The sequence below is a fragment of the Sipha flava genome, unplaced genomic scaffold (assembly GCF_003268045.1).
Source record: "Sipha flava isolate LNK unplaced genomic scaffold, YSA_version1 86_pilon_pilon, whole genome shotgun sequence".
Taxonomy (NCBI): domain Eukaryota; kingdom Metazoa; phylum Arthropoda; class Insecta; order Hemiptera; family Aphididae; genus Sipha; species Sipha flava.
In genome coordinates, this window is record NW_020273628.1 from 314935 (window position 1) to 336841 (window position 21907).

The 21907-nt window shown below is 33.7% G+C and overlaps 1 protein-coding gene across 1 annotated transcript in view; it reads left to right on the forward strand.

The window, feature by feature from the left end:
* The window catches only part of LOC112693427 (laminin subunit gamma-1), a 50884-nt gene that overhangs the window by 1757 nt on the left and 27220 nt on the right, over positions 1-21907 (forward strand). The window contains exons 2-6 of the mRNA XM_025568489.1: positions 6845-7109; positions 13265-13382; positions 15178-15364; positions 15993-16123; positions 16808-16986. Coding sequence (XP_025424274.1) covers positions 6845-7109; positions 13265-13382; positions 15178-15364; positions 15993-16123; positions 16808-16986 — 880 coding nt within the window. The remainder of the gene's footprint in view (positions 1-6844; positions 7110-13264; positions 13383-15177; positions 15365-15992; positions 16124-16807; positions 16987-21907) is intronic.

A 21907-nucleotide genomic window follows, 5' to 3' on the forward strand; every position in this document is an offset into this window, starting at 1 on the left:
TTATACTACGTTAGAATAATGCAGTGTCGACGTAAATTTGTTCCGGATTTCTTTCAAATCGGTCTGAAGTTGTGAATCACCTATTACTACTTTGCGTTACACAACAAGGTTGTATCTCAATTTTGTTATCAATATGATTGGTTTTCATAAGTAACACAGGTTTTAGATTTCTAAGAATTCTATATAAATCTGATGCTTAAACAGAACAAACCTATTATACGACCTAATTCGTATATGTTCATCTGGTGGTAATAACATAATTTTGTATTTCATGGATATGATAAAAATCGTTCAACGGTTTTATCTAAGACATACACATTATATTATAACAAACACATATTATTCGTTTGTAACTTAATTTATTTGATAATTAAAAAAATAAATATATATATTTATATATATATATACATATTCCAATCTTATTTGAGAGTTTATAAATAAAAATGTTATAGGTTGTAGACCTTAACTCTCCATTAATTAGTAATGCAATACAAAATCATTTTATAGATAATATAGTGTGTAGGTATTTTTGATGTCAGAATACATTTGATCGTTCGACATTTAGCATATCTCTTAATGCGTTATACATATTATACCCACACACAATATAGGTATTACTTTAGTTATGTGAATAAAACGACTTGATTCATCATTTTTCCCGTTTTCGAATCGAACGTATCGGAATTCGTAGTAGTTTTAACCGTACAGTCCGAGAAAATAATTGTTTTTAATAGCCTAATAATATTTTTAAATACAAATCGTTAGACGATTGAATTGGCGTATACATACTGAAACGTTACGTTCGTTCTAAATATAAACGAAATCGGTTTTTAAATGTTGTACATTTTTCATCTGGGTTTCCATGTGCCTTTTCATCCGATTTCGAAAGAGAATAAACCGATCCCGTTTGCATAACAGCAAGCGAACATTTATACGAGTACAAAAAAAAAAAGAATTTATCGTGTACTATGACGAGGTTTGTGCACATTTTCCGTTCCCGACGTCAGTCTCGCGTCGTCTGCAAAGGTTTCAGTGAGTTTTTTAGGAATACGGCAGAGAAGAACACGTGCGTACGATTGTACCGTACCACTGAAATCCCGAACTAACCGTAACATCTGCTCCGGGTCTGCGGGTTCGAGTCTAATTTTACATACGCACCGCCATGTTCTCGGACACCATGGGCGCCGCGCCCGGCTAACCATGGTGATACCACGGTTACGGAGCGGTTACGGAGCGGCGGACGGTGCGCGATGCGACGAGAATGAGACCGGGGCCTTGCACCTAAAACGAATTCGAGAGCCGAATCTATGAGAAAATTTATGAGTCGAATCGGAACTGTTCGGCACGAGGATGTTGCACCGATTTCGCACCGCGGTCGCGACATAATGGTACGGAAGTCGAGAACCGCAAACGGACGGCGAATGTGCGCGCGTGACGGATTACGAAGACGTTCGCGCGGACGTCGTGCGGTGTTAGTCGTCGCGGCGGCGGGTTTTCGCTTTACGGGAGCCCTGCGGATAACTCGCGACGGCCGCGAACGTGGTGCTCGCCAGTGGCGTATCCAGGATTCATTTAATGGGGGTGTTTTAAAATTTAATAGACTTATGGTAAGTGGGAGGCTCTGCCCCCCCTTATATTACATAAATAAGTACCATGTATTTATATAAATTATTATACTGTAAGTTTACAATTTGATGAAATACCATAGAATATGGTCGAAAGGGGGTATTCTAACCCCCCTAAATACACCCCTGGTGCTCACCGATCGTGAACCAATTGCGTGCGGTCAACCCGGTCCGAACCCGCGTTCGGTTCCTTCCCGAACGGTTACCTTCTCGTACCGACACGGATCGCTGCAAGGGGACCGGTTCCGAAAGAACCACGGTCGCGGTATCGTCGCGCTCGCGCTGGTACCGGGGTCGGACGCGTATGCGAAAAAAACATTTATCGTTGGCTTTTAGAATGGATTACGACCGATGGTTGACACACCGTGACAATTCGATTCGGTCGCCGTTGCGCGGTTTAACGTGTTTCACGCGGACGAAAACTACGGACATGTTGTAACGTAAGTACACATTTTTCATCGCGTTTCGAAGCGGGTTTGATCCGTTGAAATTCCCGTCCGCGTACGCGTCTGTTCGTCATACGTTGGCAACATCGTGGTACGAACGAACAAAAAACGTACTGTAAATGTGTTACCCGATCACGGGAAAACACGAACACTTGACAGGAAATCGATTACGGCTGGGAAGCCGATTGAGGATCACTGCTTTGGAAAAGCGATAGCCATTCGGCAGTTTTGAAATAAATTGTACGAATATTCAACGGGCGAATAACCAACCGACAGCCTTGGTGCGGATTGCGGATAACGGTTCCGAACGTTTTTCCAGGACAGTAATGGATCCCGAAATTGATTTCGATCGTATTCTCATGCTTTTGTACCGATACATAATCGTGTGTCCGCCGCAGCCAAAGCCGCGTAACACATGTGCGTACGCGTGTTACAGCTGGATAGGCCCGCGCCCGCCGCTGCGATTTCGTCGACGACATTTGGAATGGATCTTAAAAATATTACATGGTTGTACTATTATTGCAGTCCTTAGCCGTCTGTCTCCCCCTCTAATTCAGAAAATGTTCAACGCCACACGCTGTACATGCACACATGCACACGTGAAGGTTATTTTTATTTTAGGCTCTTACGACTCCAACACATATGATATTTTACTTGCACCGCGTACAACGTGTTTTGGTTGAAATCGTTTTTACTGTATTTTCATTTCTCAATTTGCTTCGCACGTATACTACTTCACTCGTACGTTTGAGCTCGCTAATACGAAAAAAATTGGTTTAACTTCGTATACGGATCCGAGCAATCGAAATCGATTAATATCGAAGGCTCTTTTCATATTTCGATTCGTTTAGAGTAATAGTTACTTACACCATGCGTACAGAAGAATTTCACTCGAACCGTCCCTTCAGATCCACCGTAACGGAGAGTCCTTTGATATCACGCCGCATACTGCTGCAATTGTATTTCCGATAAAGCGTCGTGTGAGGCCGTTATAGTTTCCTCTATAGATTAGAAAAACATAAGCATACGGACAATATGGCTTACAAGCCTAAAAATATAAATGCAATAATATCACAGCATTCTAAAACAATATATTTCTTCAAGTATCGTCTTTATTACTATTTTACATACGTTTCGATGTCGCAGCTGCAGTAAATCGCGATGTCACGCGTTTTTGTAGTGATGCATTAGTATGATTAAAATATGCTATTGAAAATCGCAAAAAACAAGTTTTCCAACATAAAATATATGTATTTTCCTATCAACATTTCTAGTTTTGTGTATTTTACCAAGACGCGTAAACGCATAATAAATTATTTTTCCATACAACCAATCGGATTTCTTGTCTACTAATCGTTCCTATCGTTCCGGTAATCAATGGAATATCGTTAATCATCATCAATCTGCAGTCTAATAATTGGATACCGTTAATCGTTAAACAGCCACAACTGATCAAAATAATACTAATCATATTATTATGTTAGGAATGAAAAAATTAATCTTGAACCACAACTAAAATGAACCGATCGCAACAAACGTGTGTAACCACGTTATCATAAATCATATTTTATCGGGTACAATTCATTATTTCACGCATCAGAAATATGCTGACTTTGATTTTTCCAACAGTTCATAATATTTGGCTGTTAACTGTAATATGATCTATCCACGATTTACACTTGGTTTTCTGATTTAATGAATCACATTAATTATGGTATATTATTTTGTGTATGCGTTTCGTGTTGTTTGTTCACATATTTCTCATCACAATCATTCGTATACAGCACGACACAGGAATTGTATGGACTTTTTGTCTACGATTATTCATTGAATTCCTGATCGTTTTACAATAGCTGGAATATGGCCGTGAAACGAAACAGAAAATATTCCTTCAAGTCCTAGCATGACGCCGTCAGAAAATAATAATGCTATTTCGATTGAAAAATTCATAAATTTTACAATCGAAATAGCATTAAAAAAAATTATTAAAATAAAAATAAAGAATAGCATTATAAAAACATATATAAATATAAAATAATTCGTACCTATTGTTACGAGATAAAAAAATTATATTTTCAAATTTTCAGTATTTTTTTTTTTTTTTTTGCGCGGAAAATTATAAAATATAACAAATCTATCACATCTCTACATATTACAGCCATAATATATAATGAGACAACTATTAATATAATAACTTAATGAAGAATCATCTTGTATTAGGAAAATTAATTATTTCTATGAAGAGGAAATTAAATGTTTGAAGCTTACTTTAAAATTGTCTGCTAGTTTTCAAATGAATTCGTATAGGAAACGGTTAAATAATAATGCGATAAAACATGATTTTTTTTAAAAAAATATTATTTATTTTCAAAGTCCGCCTGGTCGAATGTGCGCTGCAACTGTCGTGTCCAAATGTACATAGTTATGTACAATAGCTCATTGTCCAAAGATACGAGCGATCAACACTCGGAATCTTTATTCTTTATACTATTTCTTCTTTCCAACGGTATAATTAAAATGTTTTTTCGACGGTAAAACATCATCATGAACAGTTTCACGGCATCGATTCGCATTTCGAACAATTATTACAATAACCCGGAGAATCTCTCGAACGCGTCGAGTACGTCTTTTCATGCGTATAATGTGTTTCAGAAGAAGGACGGAAATTAATTTGGATTGAACGGCGGGAGTCTGGAGCATTTCTTGGTTAGGGTGAGTTACCGAGGACGACAGGGTACCGCGTGGACGTGGGTTAGGTAAGGTATGACAACGGTATCCTCGTTACCTGTACACGATCTATATATCTTGTACGCGCATTGTAAGATAATGACGGCATGTGCACACCGCCGTGGTGCATTTTATGTAGCAAGCCAAAAAAAAAAAAAAAAACGACACGTTCAATTCCGGTAGCCACGCGTATACACGTATAATATATTTCTGTAATATAAATATAAATCCCGACCAGAATCCGGCAATTATTCACCGGTACACCGATAATAAAAACGTCTGACATTACGCGCGTTTGTTATGTATGCTTATATATACGTGTGCTCCTGTGTGTGTGTGCGCGCACGTTTGTGTGTATCCTTAGTCTTCGGAGACCAGGAGAGAGGGTGTGTATTGTAATACACGGTACTTGCGTAGTACTTATTATACGCATAGATATACAAATGTACACGGTACTAGTACGATTTTTGCATTCCAACGAAATTTTTCTTCGCGAATACCTACACGCGTTTTTTCCCTCGTTTCCAACACACACACACACACATACTCTTACACAATGCGAATGGAGCATACGCCTACAACGTCAACAAAGATAGTAATTATTATTCATAATAATTACGAGCAGAATATAACGTAGGTATTCGCGACGGTTCTCAAAAGACCCGTGGCAGCGGTGCGATGACTACGGCCAACGGACTGCTGTAAATAATATTTTCAAATAATCCGTTTTCGACCTCGTGTGTACGTAATGTTTTCCGTCCAGTAGACAGCTTAGACATTGTAATGCACGCGCTCGCGATCGAAAACGCGCACTGCCGTCGCGATAGTATAAAAAGTTCACGTACAGAGGCGGTAGACATCCTGCAAAATAATACGCGGAATACATTTAATATTACACTAAGTGCACGTTAATTGACTGTTACGAATCTGTAATATATGCCGAAGCGATCAGTACAGAAATTATATGTAAACCATGTCACACGAAACGTATCATATTATTATATTTTCGCGCGGAGATCAGCTAGTGCTGAGTAACACGCATAATCTTACTAGAATTCATTTCGAGTTGGATAAAAAAAAACGAAAGTTAAATGGTCCATAGGTTTATTGAATTTCTATGAACGTTTTAGCCAACATAATTTATTTTATTTAAATAATTAATTGAATAACTCTCCTGTTACAATATGTGTTACATTTACTGTAATTTTACCGTCCTGTTATGTTTATTTCAATTAAATTTCATTTTTGATTTGTTACACTATTTATATGCACTGCATCAAAGTTATAGATTTATTAAATCCTATATTGAAAGTGAAATATTAAAATTTTAAAACTACAGTTAATTCGGAACCAAAATTATTTCACGTGTATTTAAACATAAAGGAATCACATAATCTTAATTAAATAAATATATGGTTTAATAAACTGTATTAATACATTATGATTAATTTAAAACTCGGTAATTTAAATCTATCTATATAGGTGTTAGTTTAGATTGCATATACATTAACGAGTTGCGTAGATCGTTTAATCTAATATTTTTAATCGACGTTAAATTGTTTATACATATGTGTTGTCTACTATAGATCTCCGACCGACTACGAAATTATAATAACTACACCCGAGGGTTAATAAAGTTTCTCATTTTTCCAACCACAGTTTACCATAGTTAGAGATTTTATTAATAACCAACAGCCTATAACTATAATAGTGCGTCTCGTGTTTATTCTATTAGGTCGAATTTTCGTTTATATATATTTCTACATGATACTAATTTTAGAGTTGATATTGGCGCCCGATTAGGTCAGAATTAGTGCCACAATAACCGGGTGTGTTGCATTCAAATTTGAGGGTTATATAAATCGTAGAAATTGCATCAATCCATGATGATGTTTAAACAATATTGGTTTCACCAAGCATTTTTTGATTCAATATAATAATTTCTGATCAATATTTCCTAGACCTTGTGTCATTGTTTATGTTATCTTTCCAGCGTTTTTTTTTTTTTACTTATAACATTTAATCGTTTGTAATTTATATTCTCAGAGATGTATACCTGGGTTCGAGAACGCGGCGTTTGGTCTCGAAGTCGAAGCCACCAACACGTGTGGCGTGGCCGGTCCTACTGAATTCTGCGTTCAGTCTGGAAGCCAAGTGACCAAGAAGACATGTGATGTGTGCACCGAATCATCGCATGCACCTTACTACATGACCGACTTCAGCAGTTACGCAAATCGAACCTGGTGGCAGTCGGAAACTATGTACGAGAACGTTCAATACCCCAACCAGGTCAACCTCACCCTACATTTTGGTATGTGACTTTTGTTATAGTATTTGTGAAGTTACAGTATTAGTCATGAATGTAGTTTTAGTCATAGGTATTGATTCAACTATAGATATAGCTAGTTTTAGTTTTAGTCATTGGTATTGATTCAACTATAGATGTAGCTAGTTTTAGTTTTAGTTTTAATTTGGGTTAAATAATTTGCTTGATTTAGTTAGAAACATTGTAGAGGCAAATTTAATTATTTCGGAACCGCTCATTGCGATATGATCAACAAGACTGTGATAATATAAATTTATAATACAAACTTGAACAAAATTAGAACAGAATTAAATGTCTGTTTAAGAATATTTTAAATGGTACTAATATTTTGTACCATACATTTTTTATTCATAGCTTTTATTTATAAACATTAGCAATTTTATTGAGTTACTTGAAAATCATTAAAAACACACCTTTATTTAAAGGTATTGTTTTTAAGAACAAATTCGAGTTGGGTCCCAAGATTTCAAAAACAGCATGATTGGTTCTAAACGTATTTTATGAAGTACTCAAGTCGGATATTTCGTTTAGGTATTTAATCATCATATTATTAATATATTTCGTTAACTTTGTTGAAAAAATAATAGTTTATGAATTATAACTTATAAAGAAGTATTACTTTGGACATTGATTTAAATGTTAATAGTTAAAAGGCCATTAACAGAATAAACTCCCCGCAGAGAGACGTGTTCACTTTATACTTTATAAGTAATTTTGTCAGTTTATTTAAGCTTGTCAATTTATTTTCAACATTCCTTTGGTCTATAGAAAATAAGTTATCATCGATTTGATTTTTTTAAAAAAAAAAAAATCTCAGCCGTTAGTATAAAAAATACTTTAATTTCCGAGTGCATGAATGTATAATAAGTAATATCGGAGTGTACAAGAGTAATTTATTGATTATATTTGTATGGTTGTATTGCTCTAAACGAACATATTTTATAGATAATATTCGATACGTATTAAAGTACCGTATGAAAAACGCGTGTAAACGTTTATGAACGAAGAGCAATCCAGTTGTACTTCGAGAACTAATTAAGTCAAACAAATTAATTTCTAATCGATTAGAAATTAGCACTCGTAGCTGATTTAGTTCATTCGCGTATTTCGCGGCACTAAAACATTTCTTACGAGTTGATTACGTTTTACGTGCTTTACTGACGGAAACATGTGTAGGTTAACGAAAGACGAAAAACCATTGCGCACATGCACCGTGCACGGTTCGAATGTCGGAAAAACAATTACACCTGGGAGGTAACAAATTGTAGGTTATACGTGTATTATCTCATGTGTTATGTAGACATCTTTATTATTTCAAGTTGCCGCGTTTAAGGATAATTTGCTGTGACGCGTGAGATCCAAATACTCGGCTGCACGTTAATTTCGTGAGACGTCGGCAGCGCACACGTTATTCGTTAACCTAGGTACCATACTACCATGTGTACACACACACACATTGTGCGTTGTATAAATAACCATCAATGTTCACGATGGAAAATAATTATACGCTGTTCGTTTAATATTGATTGTTATTAATCCGTCAGACGGTTGATTTTCAAATTCGTGTGCCTGTCACCGTACATACGCTTCGGACGATTATGTTACAGAGTATTTTTGACTCGTTTAACGTAATTAGTTTAGAATTATAAACCGATAAACCTGCTCGGGTAACCATATTATTTCGTTTGAAATCCTATAAGACATTTGTGTAGTGTACGCGTTGTATAACCGGTATATCCGAACCGCCACAAAAGTTACAAAATTTTGAATGAATTACATAGCAGTAGTTCTGATTCGTATTTAGGAAACAAAGCATCAAACAATATTATAACGATAATAATAACACCGTCGATCCAATACTGCCGCAACTATTGTCAACTCGTTTTGGGATTATTTGTTTTATAAAATAATCGAGGAAAAATGAGGCGTCTGTTGGTTTGGTCGAATCTTCGATTCATATTTGTACACCCCGTGCAATTGGTAAATAAAAATCGTCGTACCTCCTCGGTGTACATTGTGACTCGTAAAATTCGCATTTCCACGGTTCAACATAATTTACCTTATCGGGCTTGCGACATTTGCGAATCAAACGAAGCAATACGAATTTACTAAAATGTTGTTTTCCACTCCTATGTAATTGACCGTTTTGGATTTTTAGCGAATTAGGCCGACGGTCTTGTAAACCGAATACCCACGGTTGTAACATATATTCGCTGTTCAGCTGCTATTGCGTTCACGACTGTTAGCGTACAGAGATAAATTATTGATCGCGTGTTTTCGTATGTTCCATACGTCATGTACCATCGATTATTTTCATAATAATAAAAAAAAAAAAATATAGACCAAGACGTTGAACACATTTGAGCTGTATCTCGTTCTACGTTATCATGATTTGCTGATCGTTTTTCTCGTCATGGAGTTGCGCACCACTGTTCGCTGTTTCTGCGACTTCGTAATACTAAAAAAAGACCTATAGAACGGGCCGACGAGATACGAACGCGGAACCCCATAAAACGTTGATTGGATCAACTTGTGCACACAGAGCTGTCAAAAAATCGATTAATAATTATCAATGTAGCTATCCGGTAAGCGACAGAAACGAGTTTACGGCCATGAGGTTTTTCGAACGCGACGTTTATACAAACAATATGAAATTAATGACCAGAAAGTCGACCAAAAACCCAGTGCGACTGTAGCTATATATGAATACGTAAATACTAACTGCTTATGGAATACGGAAGAATAAAAACAATAACACGTTTTATCTATCGTCAGATCGTTTCAAACTACTATGCCAGTACGTGTCAGTCAATTCGTTAAAATTACTCTTCATAGTAAATATTGTATTTTATTCGATTTTAGAAATTATCCCATCATAAACGTAGTCGCTTTCTTTTTTCTTCCATCCACTGCATTGTTAGTTTCGACAAAATTACCGTATAAAATACGAGTACTTGATTTTTTTTTTATTAATAATTATTAGTTGATAGTTACATTTTTTTTACAAATATTTATGCATTGAGACTTTACAATGTCCATTAATAATATTATTTAAATAATTTTGTTTTACCATGACAGTCAGTAAATGGTTTTATTTTTTATTATTTCGAAATAAATATATTACGCTATTCCACGATAAAACGTGTTTCGTGCTGCTCAGATAACAGTTCTAACAGGAAACAACGAAACGATGACCTCTGTAACTTCCATTGATATAATATTCAACAGAATCGGACGAATATGGAGTGATTAAAAAAAAAAAATTCAAACCACGTGGTTGCGCTAATATTTCATTAATTCGCATCAACCACTTCATCGTGTAATATAATACTTCGTAACATTCTTTTGAAATTTTCAACTAAATTATGGTATTAAAAACCCTTATTTGTCATTCCGATTTTTCCAATTGTTTACTAATAAGCGTTTTAAAATAGAGAAAACATTCAAATCGTAATTAACGGTATTCAGATTAATGACGTAGTTTTTTTGAATAAAACAATGCTGTAAAAACGAATAGTGCTAATTTTAAACTTAAAAGAAGATCGTTGTAGAATTCAATTCACGCGGTGAGATCAATTCGTCGAAATATCCGTTTCGTCCATTATCCGTAGCAACAGCTCTATTCGATTTGCATTCATAAATACAGACTTTTGTTCGTAAAACAAAATTCGGATCTGTTCTCACCAGACCAATAAATTACAATATATATATAGGGCGTTTCGTAATTTCTCGTAGGATGAACAGAATATTTTTTCCGTCTCCCACGCATCATTTGAATAAAGTCCATACGCTCAAGGGTATTATAACGACGTTTTAAATTATTGCTCTATATCGGTTCTTACGGTAGTTATTTTAATTAATGTATTCGTTTACCACTGATACTCCTGCCTTGAACACCTAGCCCCATCTCGTTGATCGCGTATCAGTTCGATTGTCCTCGTATTAGTGTGTTACAATATGAACATTAACCGTCCAATCCATTGTAGAAAGTATGAAAAAAAAAAAGTGAATATTAAATTTGAACGTGTTCACCAGCCGTTTTCAATTTTCGTTACATATTTCATTTTTTCAACGGCTAATCGAAAAACGCGTTCGGTTATAAATCACACAATGTCACACATATACACTACTATTGCGACCAAAAAAACACTACTGTTGAGCGAACGCGTGACGGTAACACGAAAAACGTAGCATTGCAGCAAATATCATGTCTTACTCGAACACCTTAGCGGTTATGGTTCGGAAGGAAAATATTGACCGTTTCCGTTTCGTGAAACGTTTATTTTATTAGTTTGCCGACCGTTTTTGGTGACGGTCGATTCATCAGCATTTGTCGCAACGACAGCACGGAGTGTTAAATGTCGTTGGAGATACTGTAATACCTCATAAGTCCAAAAAAATCGAATATGAGGGGCTTACAACAAAATATTCAGAAAATTGGTAATAATGTAAAAAATTAATAAAATTAAATAAATAAATAAACATTAAATTACATTTTTAAGCAAAGTTAGAAGAAAAAAATTGATTTTATATCTACGTTTATTTGTTTCCAGAAAAAAAATTAATTTTGAGCTCACGAGGTACCTAATGTACTTTGCCGTGCGCGCGTCGTCCACGTACTACTGTACGGTAGTATGTAAACGAACCAGAATCATTGTGCGACAAACGGTAGTGAATAATTATTTTACTCGGCTGACAAAGACACTTTAAGTCGGCTCCGTACAAAGAAAATCTGATTTCTTCTCTTCCATTATTTTATTTCGACGCGTTTCATTCTTCTGGAACGACACCCGTTGTGAGAAACAAGTACGCCGCATTGTGCGTACCTACAACGTACGTGCTACCCAGTGTTCCGGGGAATAATATGGTGCACGCGGACGTTTTGGTTTTCAAATTCTATTTGTTCACGAGTTCGCATTTCGGACAGTCCGTTGGAAACGCGAAAAAATTAATTGATATAATCGAAACATAAATAATCCGTAACCGCGATTTATCCAAAATTTATATGCAAATGCATTTGGGTCGTATCAGATATGTGTGTATGTAATAATATGTCGTGAATAAAATTTCGCAAAAACTGATGGTGTACAACTTTTACATGCACGACTCAGATAAATGTAATATGCAAAATAAAACATTCCAGTTCTTACGAGCGTGCAATGATGATCATGGCGAAAAAGAGTATTGTTATTTTCTTTCACATTTAATATTGCCCAAGGTTATTACTCGGAAAACCACGTATACGATTATTATTATCATTATCATTATTAGGTATTATTATTATTATTATATTAACGTATTTGACCTGATAACGTAAAACGTATAATTTTTCTAAACACTAGATACGCATAAAATTATTAAAACGATTACTGTAGTCCAAACCTGAGCGATTTTCCCAAAACATAATTTTGCACGATGAAAACGTCCGTGATACGTTATTATGATTTTCTCATGTTTATAATTATGAACATTAATCATGGTACGATGTTTAAAAATTTCTGTTTGTATAATTTAAATTAGCATATAGTGATTTTTAATTTTTGACGTATGCCTGCTAGTAGATAATTTTGTTACCAAAATTATGAAAAATGAGCCAGAATAATAATTAGTTTTTAATACATGAGCAATAAAAAAATATTAATAACCGTGTTCGATATCTTCAGTGTGTTATATAATATTATAAATATAACGTTCTTAATGATTATATCATCTTCACAGATGCAAAATCATGTCCCTCCGTTTTATGGAAGGCAATATAATTTATCATGGCATCTAACCGTTCAAATTCAATGCACGTGTTCGTATAATAATATGATACTAATAGTTAATCAAACCAGTTTACAAACAAAATTTAAAGTAGTTTTTTTAAAAAAAAAAAAAAATACCAACCATAATAATTAACCAATTACGTTTAGTGTGCGCTAGCTATAATAGTCATATGATTAATTTTAGCTACTGGATGCGCATACCAAAACTGTATAATAATATTTCATACTGAGGTGTTCTCCTAACAAAACCGTAATACTTCCGGTCTAACAACTCTGAATCTTGGCTTAAGTTCTACTATAAACAACTCTTAGAGTACGCATAGTGAAAATGTTAAGTGCACATGACAATGTTTTATTTTCTTGTTTAACTAGGTAAAGCATTTGACATCACGTACATTCGACTTTTGTTTTATTCGCCGAGGCCCGAGAGTTTTGCAATTTATAAAAAAAGCGTCGAAGATGGACCTTGGATACCATACCAATTCTACAGGTGAGTGAATTTAAATTAAGTCGGTCGAGTGAGCATTTGTATGTTAGTATATATATTGAATATATTACTTTTTTTGACAAAAAATAACTAAACGTATTTAAGCGTGGCGGAATCATATATTTTATACACACAATTGATACGATTTTTCTTGTGAAATAATTCTTCTGAAAATTAAATCAAAAAAATTACTTTTATAGAAAGAAAAAAACAACTTATATAAAACTATTACATTCCTTACTCTTATATCGTATTTATTACACACTTGATATTCTATAAAACATTTTTTATCAATTAAACAAATAAAATTGATATACATTTTTCAAAGAAAAAAAAATCATAAATCTACAATGCACAAAATTATATATGTTCGAATGTGATGACATTTTAGAAATCGATATTTTATTTCAAAAATAGCAAAAATGCATATTAGTATAATCCGAAGAAACAATAACAAACTTGCAAACTCATATAAAATTAAATATCTATGTTAATGGAGGTTGAAGTGTTTCTTTTGATTTTGTATTTTTTGTTGTCAAAAAAATATACAACATCCCGGATATCATTATTTCCTCTTTTCTGCTCCGTATCCTGTCAGACTTTTTTTTATCTAATAATTTAACTACATGCGTAGAACATATTTGTTAAATTTAATGATGTCCATTTGCTTCGAATGCTTATTATCCAAATCGAGCATATATAGATGGAGTACAACGTACAGGAAAGTAAATAAACAAACTACAATAAGTGCCGGTTTTTTTTCAAACAAATGTGATTTTCGTTGACTTTTCTTTTGATAAGTATCAACAGTTAAAACAAGTCGCTATCTCTTGTAAGAATTATGTACAAAGTATTCGATTGGCTGACATTATTTTTGATGAGCACTCTCTACTCTCTAGCACCAGACACGTATTTAGTGGGAGGGAGTGGTTTCCATCGCTCCGGGTGGCACATTTTTCTGGAATCAAAGGGTGACAACATTTTTTTGTAACCATCATCTATTTTCATTCGTCAATTGAAAAATTTTAATATTTAAGATTTTGCACAGTGACCACATGGCGATTTTTATTTTCATGATAATATTATCAAATGTTAATCGGGTAAAATTCTTAGATAATAAATTTTACCTTTCTTGAAAATCGTATGCGTATACGGATAGGGGTGGCAATAAAACTATACCTGGGGCGTCATAACTCTAAATACGCCTCTGTCTAACACTATATATTATATATTTTGTATCCTTTTATCATTAAAATGTTTATAACGGTCCTATATGTCAACAAATTAAATATTATGCTAAAGCAACTATACTTACATCCAATGGATGATTTAATAACAAAAGCTTATTAATATCGAAATAAGAAGCCACTCTTAATTTTCAATTTAATATTCTAGTAATTAATGACGTTCTCGTTTTATATTTATATTATTATTATATTATGCCTGATCAATATCAGGTATAAACCATTTATACCTAATCTATACCTATATATATATATATATATTATATTTATGTTTTTATAATAACAAAAGTTTACCATAATTTGCAAACCAATTTAGTATTTTTCTTCAAAAAAAATTGAATAATAACTTTAATCGTGTATATTAATATTAATATTATTTAACCATATGTATTTTGGTATTGGATGATTCATAATTTTCTTTTCGAAGCATAAAAATACATAATACATAAATTTACATAGCAAATGTTTTTTTTTTACCGTTTAATTTATGTACATGCAATATAGTAAAATATTATGTTGCAACTATGATCAATCGTTTTGTATGTTTTTTTTAGTGGGAGTTGTAGAGACACCTACGGATTGCCTGACTTGAATTACATCCGTATCGGCGAACAAGAGACTAGGGCGTTCTGTACTTCCGAGTTTTCAGATATTTCACCATTGACAGGAGGAAGCGTGCCGTTTTCAACGTTAGAAGGTAGACCATCAGCGAAATATTATGATTCGAAATCGGAATTTTGGGTAAGACAATTTACATTACCTAATATATTCATAAATCATATAAAAGTAAAATGTTGTTTAGCTTTAATATTCATATGATAAATTGTGCAGTGTATGTAAACGAACATGTATAACAAAATTAATGCAAGTTAAACTATTGAATGTCGTAGTTATAGCTTTTCATAAACTATTTTGATAAAATTATAGCTATAATAGTATAATACGAGAATTATATGAATTTTCAAGATTTTATTTTATAGTAATTGAAAACTTTATTATAATCAATAAATGATCACAGTGTTATAATAAAATTCTTAACTGTAAATCGCTTTTAAATTAAGAGTTCGTTTTAGTCTTAAAATTGATTGTTTTATTACAATGTAAAATGGAATAAAGTCTAATGGTTTACCTAATAAATTATATAATACATTAAATTATATTAAAAAGGCGATCATACTTTTACTGGTTGAAATCTATGAACTAGGTTTCCAACTAACACATAAGTCACTGGGACAAATATATTTTTATTAGATAATAATAACATTTGAAATAATAATCATTTTAATAAGTGATGTTTTTTTTAAAAAAAATATGTATTTTATTGTTTATTATTCTCATTAAATTATTATGATATTTTAATCTCTTCTAGGATTGGGTAACAGCAACTGATGTCCTCATCACATTAGATCGTTTAAACACATTTGGCGATGAGGTATTTGGTGATCCTCAAGTATTAAAGTCATATTTTTATGCGATTGCTGATTTTGCAGTCGGAGCCAGGTAAATAATGTGCAATAAATACAAATAAATAAAACATGTAAAAACTGTTTACGGGAATACTATAATGTTCGATTGAAATTTGGTAAAACGTAATGTTTTATAAAAATAATGTTAATAATAAATTATACAATATAACATAAACAAATACTCTGCATAGGTAGCCTAAATATTAGTTTATTAGATCATAACCCGGTCCGTATTTAAGATTTTATTGCCCGAGGCTAACATTTTTTCGTCCTTTTTCCTTTAAGGGCAAAACTGAAAACAAGTGTCTTCAAATATTCATAAAAAAAAGCCGCTTACTTCACTCGCAATTGATTTTCCTAAGTCAACGATATAAATACGCCCAAAATCATCAATGGCATTGAGAATAATTGCGAATTATGTTAAGGGATACACCGAAGTGCGGACAAAACGATATAATTCTCTAAGTCCCTGGAAAATCGTTAAAATCGGATTCTAATTTTAAATAATACATTATAGTAGAGTTAATCGCACACTGTTTTCGGTGTAACGGTTTTGTGTTTTCCGTACGCGTATCAGTTAAACTTCGATCAATACCAAATTCGATATCATGTAAGGCCGATACGGATGCGATGTAATCTTTTTCAAAATCATACCGATTAAGTATAGCGTACCGATATTGATTTGAATGTTATAATTTTATTTTTATTTTTTTTCCAGGTGCAAATGCAACGGACACGCCAGCGAGTGTGTGAAGAGTACCGGTCTGGACGGTTCGTCCAGAAGGGTATGCCGGTGCGAGCACAACACCGCGGGTCCTGACTGTAACGAGTGTTTGCCGTTTTTCAACGATGCGCCGTGGAGCCGAGCGACCGCATCGAACGCGCACGAGTGTAAAGGTATTTGCGTTCGTTAAAAACTGTTGACTCGGTGAGCCGCATGGCCCCGTCTGAATCTTAGTACTACCAGAGAGCGCCGTAGATATAGCTTGGTAGACAATGATGACGATGATTGATGTAAATCAGAGACGGACCTTGGAAAGTTTGAGGATCGCGAGATTTACCAAACATTTACAAAAAAAATTATCTTTGGCCCAATAAAATACTCTAGAATGCCCGCACGAATCCGAATTATTAACAACGTAATCGCAACAAACCGTTTGATTCGTCGATAAAATCTGTGTTGTGCAAGTAGTCATAAAAACAGTGAATTACATTCGATCACGTGCGCTTCCGCGCCGACAATTTAAAGAGTTCTTGAAAGAATTGGATTCGGGATACGGTGATAAAAACAATAACCATTAATTCTGTTCGTTTAAAATAATTAATACGCAAACACTTATTTCATTATAATAATAATAAATCCTATTTAAAAATGTTTTAAGACTCCAAATTTTTATTGTATTGGGGCAAAACACTAATATAATTTTATATGTGTATTTCGTAATGTATTTGTATATTAAGTGGTCCGCATGATCATTTGGATTGGCCACGCCTGATGTAAATAAATGTATTCTTCCTTCGCCGACACAACATAACGGCGAGCACCCGTTTCGACGATATCCTCGCGCAACAATGTCTTGTTACAGATAGCCGATCATCACAGTGATCATCACGCGCGTGGGATTTACGTTTCGATTGGATTTCTTTGTCTACCGTAACATTTCCGCTTGAACGTACACAATGAACCCTAACCACAGTATCACTTTAGTTACCATGCTCAGTGGCGTAAGATAGGTATTTCAGGTGGTTCGAATAAACCGCCTAAATTTCGAGACCGAGTTTTTGTTGGCCCGGGCCGGTGTATAAAGTAATAATTAAATAGGCATAGCCGGATCTAGTGTGGGGGGGGGCAAGTGGGTGAGCGTGCTCCAGGAACTGTTGGTACAAGGACGCTATTAAGTTTAACGAAAAGTAAAAACAAAGTAATGAACCTACCTCGTACTTCCATCTAGTTAAGGGGGAGCTTTATTTTTATTAGCCTCGGACATCGAATTTCCGGCACGGGGCATAATTGTAATTCGCACAGAACCGTTAACGTACAATTTACAACACGGTTAAAAAGAAAACATATTCGTTCTTCGAAAAACATGCGAGCAACGATATTTAAACACAGAACAGTGAACATTTTGAGCTGTGCACGCGTGTGTAATGCGTTTGGACGATTCGACAATAATTATTGAATCGATAATAATAACGTGGACTCTTGCTTTCGCATCGATCCATTTGTGACCGGTAAATAGAAATAATGTAGGTGGGTAAAGAATTTATTTTCATTTTTTAGGAGGCATTTAGCTTGAACAATATTTACTTTTACATGATTTATTTTGATACGAAACAAGGGGCACATCGAGGTAAATATTCGGAATCCGAAGACCGACTTCTCTACAATCTCGTAGCTTTCATGCTAGATAGTTATAGAATTTTTTTTTTTTTTTTATGTCTGAGTATTGAGATAAGTGTTGTAAAATCAGAATGGGCCTAAATAAAACAAATCAGCAGAGACACGTCGAGTCGTGAACAAGAACAATTAATACGCCTTTGTTGCCGATTGTTATTATCCAAAATTGTTTTTCTAAAAATTAGGAAAAGTGCTTATAAATAATGTTTGATTTTTGCTATTGTTATTTGTTTTATGTTATCGTTGCAAATATCTGATTTCTCGAATACCTTTTTGTTTTACTATTTTATTACATTTATTATCATTTATCAACTATTTGCTGATAGTCCACTGGACGGGTGGATGTTAAGTTTTTAACGAAGGCGATTTGAACCAAAATTTTTTAAAGATCCAGGCGCCACTTGCGCTACCGCTATTTTCTAATTCAGAGCCTCTCGTACACTCAACGATTTCGGATCATCGACTGGGAACACTTCGCCAGCCGTTCCCGGCGGAAGGAAACGTAACGCACTTAAACGCTCAACGTGTTGCCTATTCCGCACAATCGCAGGGGAAACCTGAACCCGCGTCGTCTTGCATCGTATTCTCGGTCTGCTCCGAAACCCGTGCAACGCACGTGGTTCAGCGATTGTGACGGACGGTCGTTGCAGAACATGAGTTTCGATTTTTAAAATATTTCAAAAGAAAGGCCCGTTTTTCACGTCGTTGTTCACGTCAATCGATTTCCAACGTCTCGATACTAACACACACCAACCTAAATTATTCGCACGACATTTTAACACCGATCACTGTCAATGTTCAAACTTACGAACTTCACGATGAGCTCAGTTTCATGATTCCTGTGTCACTACACGAGACGCTGAAAACGAATTCTCGTTGTTTAATTGCATCTCTTCATCGATCATATCCGTATAGACCCAAACGAAATAGATACGATTTGTAACAGTTTGGTAATGTTTATAATTACAAAATGTTTGTACAGATTATGAAAAATATTTAAAACATTTTTTTTTTCTGTACTTTACAAATAATCTATACAATATTCGGAATAAATCAATAAAAATTGTATTCCGTAATAAGTGCTTGCGACTCCCCAGAAATGTGTACACGCCCTTCCGCCAGTTTGGGAGCCAGTGGTTTAAAGTCTCTAAACTATTCAAATAACTCGATTAAAGAATTTTACTAATTGGTTAAGTATAACTTAACAAATTTTCTGAACATGGATGTAAAATTAGAAAGTTTGATGGACAAATACCATTACTTAGCGGTAATAACGCATTAGAGCGTTTTACAACTCAACGATCGTATTTCTTCAGAGCTGCTACTATAGGAAACATTTTTACTTTCATAGCAATAACAGAATCATGAAGACCTATCTGGTCGGTCACAGTTTTTTCGATTGTGTTTTGTTTTATTTGAATGTTGGAGAATATTTTGATGTTTTGGAGTGATATCTTAATTTTTCCTTGACTACTATTATATTTTAAATTATAAAATTTTCAAAATTTTAATACCTTACTAGAGCTGCCTGTGCTCTAAAAGTATTTTTTTGAGCTCAAAAGCAATTGTATTATGCTTGATATTATTTGTACGAAGCCAAAGCATTGTATTCGTAAGCACGTAGTGTTTTATTTGTGACATAACAGTGCACTGATTTTATAATAAAGTAAGAATTTTATTAGATTTAAATAATAATTTAAATTCTTCCAAGCTCCATTGTTTATCATGTTATGTCAAGGTCTTAGTGAAACTATAATAATATGGTTATTCGTTTGTGATAGGTGTTACTGTTGAAAGGGCGTGTTTGGACTTTAATTCTAATATTGTGTATTCGCATGCGATCGAACCAGTTTATTTTTAATATTTCTTCCTTAAAATCGTTCTAGAGCTTGTACATTTTTTAATAAGATAATAAGAAAAAATATAATATTTGTTTATAATAATACATTTTAGAAAACATTATTTTTCTAATTTAATTTTAGTGAAGTCAAATGGTTTGCAGCGGTTAAACAATTCAAATATTTATGTTCATAGCTTAAAAAATTGAAGTCCAAGGACATTGTTGTCCCAGCACGTCACCGCACATGATTTATCAAATATAGTATAATTATAGTCTTTCTCCCTGTGCATCTATGAGTTTGGACACTAAATATTCTAATAATTTTGTTTCTTGTTGAAATTTATCGTTTGTAATAACGATAATGTTTTATACCTTCAACTTTTGTTATTTTTTTTCCCAACGACTGACGTACTTTATTCATTAGCGTGTATTATGTTTAATTTTAATTTTAAAGCCGAACTGTAAATTAAGTATGCAGTTTTTCGTGTACTATATCTATAGTTTTCAGTAATTTAGACTTTTTACATACGTTTTTCAGTTTTTCTAAGTTGTTTTTACTTTATTAAAAAAATTTATTTTTGTTTCATCGAGTATAGTATTATTATTATCATCTTTTTTGTTTAATTTTTTATTATTTTTTGGTCTTATAAAATGATCGATATTGTGTTTAAGTAATATTCGAGTAAAATCCACTTAATCAATTTCTACGAGTGCAGTTATAGTACCTAATACTAGATAATTAATATTCCTTTCTGAGTGTTTTTGATAACAGAAAATATGTTTGTGGACTTAAAACAACAAATTTTTGTGATTCTCTTGAAAGATTGGTGTGTGATGTTGTACAACCGGTTCAAACTTTAAATATTTATCTGACACAAATGAGTATAATATATGTATTGCAATCCAAACAATAACAGCGTTGATAGATACTCTAAGGATTCGTGTGTGACGAAGGCGTGACAAAGATTGCTGTCTCTCGTCTACATGCCGGTACACAGTACACACAAAGAATAATAAACTACTTTTCGCCGATGAACTGCTTTTCATCGTGTTTGTTCCAAAAAAAAAAAAAAACCTTCGAGACACAGATACCAGTCATTCTTGTGACTAATGCATGTGTCACTTGCATATATACATAAATTCATATATACCTGACAAGGTTAAAAACAATATTCAACAGTTGTAAATTAAATAAAGGGCAATAAAATATGCGATGATACAAAATAAAATATAGTATAGGTATATATGTGAAAAAATAAAAAATAAAATTAGAATTCTCTTGAGATTTTTTCGATAAAACTTCGGATTTTAATTATGTATTTATATTTAATATTCCCTTGATATTGTTGTTTAGATTCAATCAACTACCACGCGCATTGTTTCAATACTTTTTTTATCTCATTTTATGGTATAGTGCCTACTATTACTACCGCGTAGGTATGCAATCGACAAAGACAACGAAAGTTACGCTAACATTCTTTTCAATGCAATTATATATTTCCAAAATACGAAGTTAAATATTTGAAAAAAATATCTTTGGAATTTTTATCTAACGTAGTTTTATTTTTAATTGTGTTATT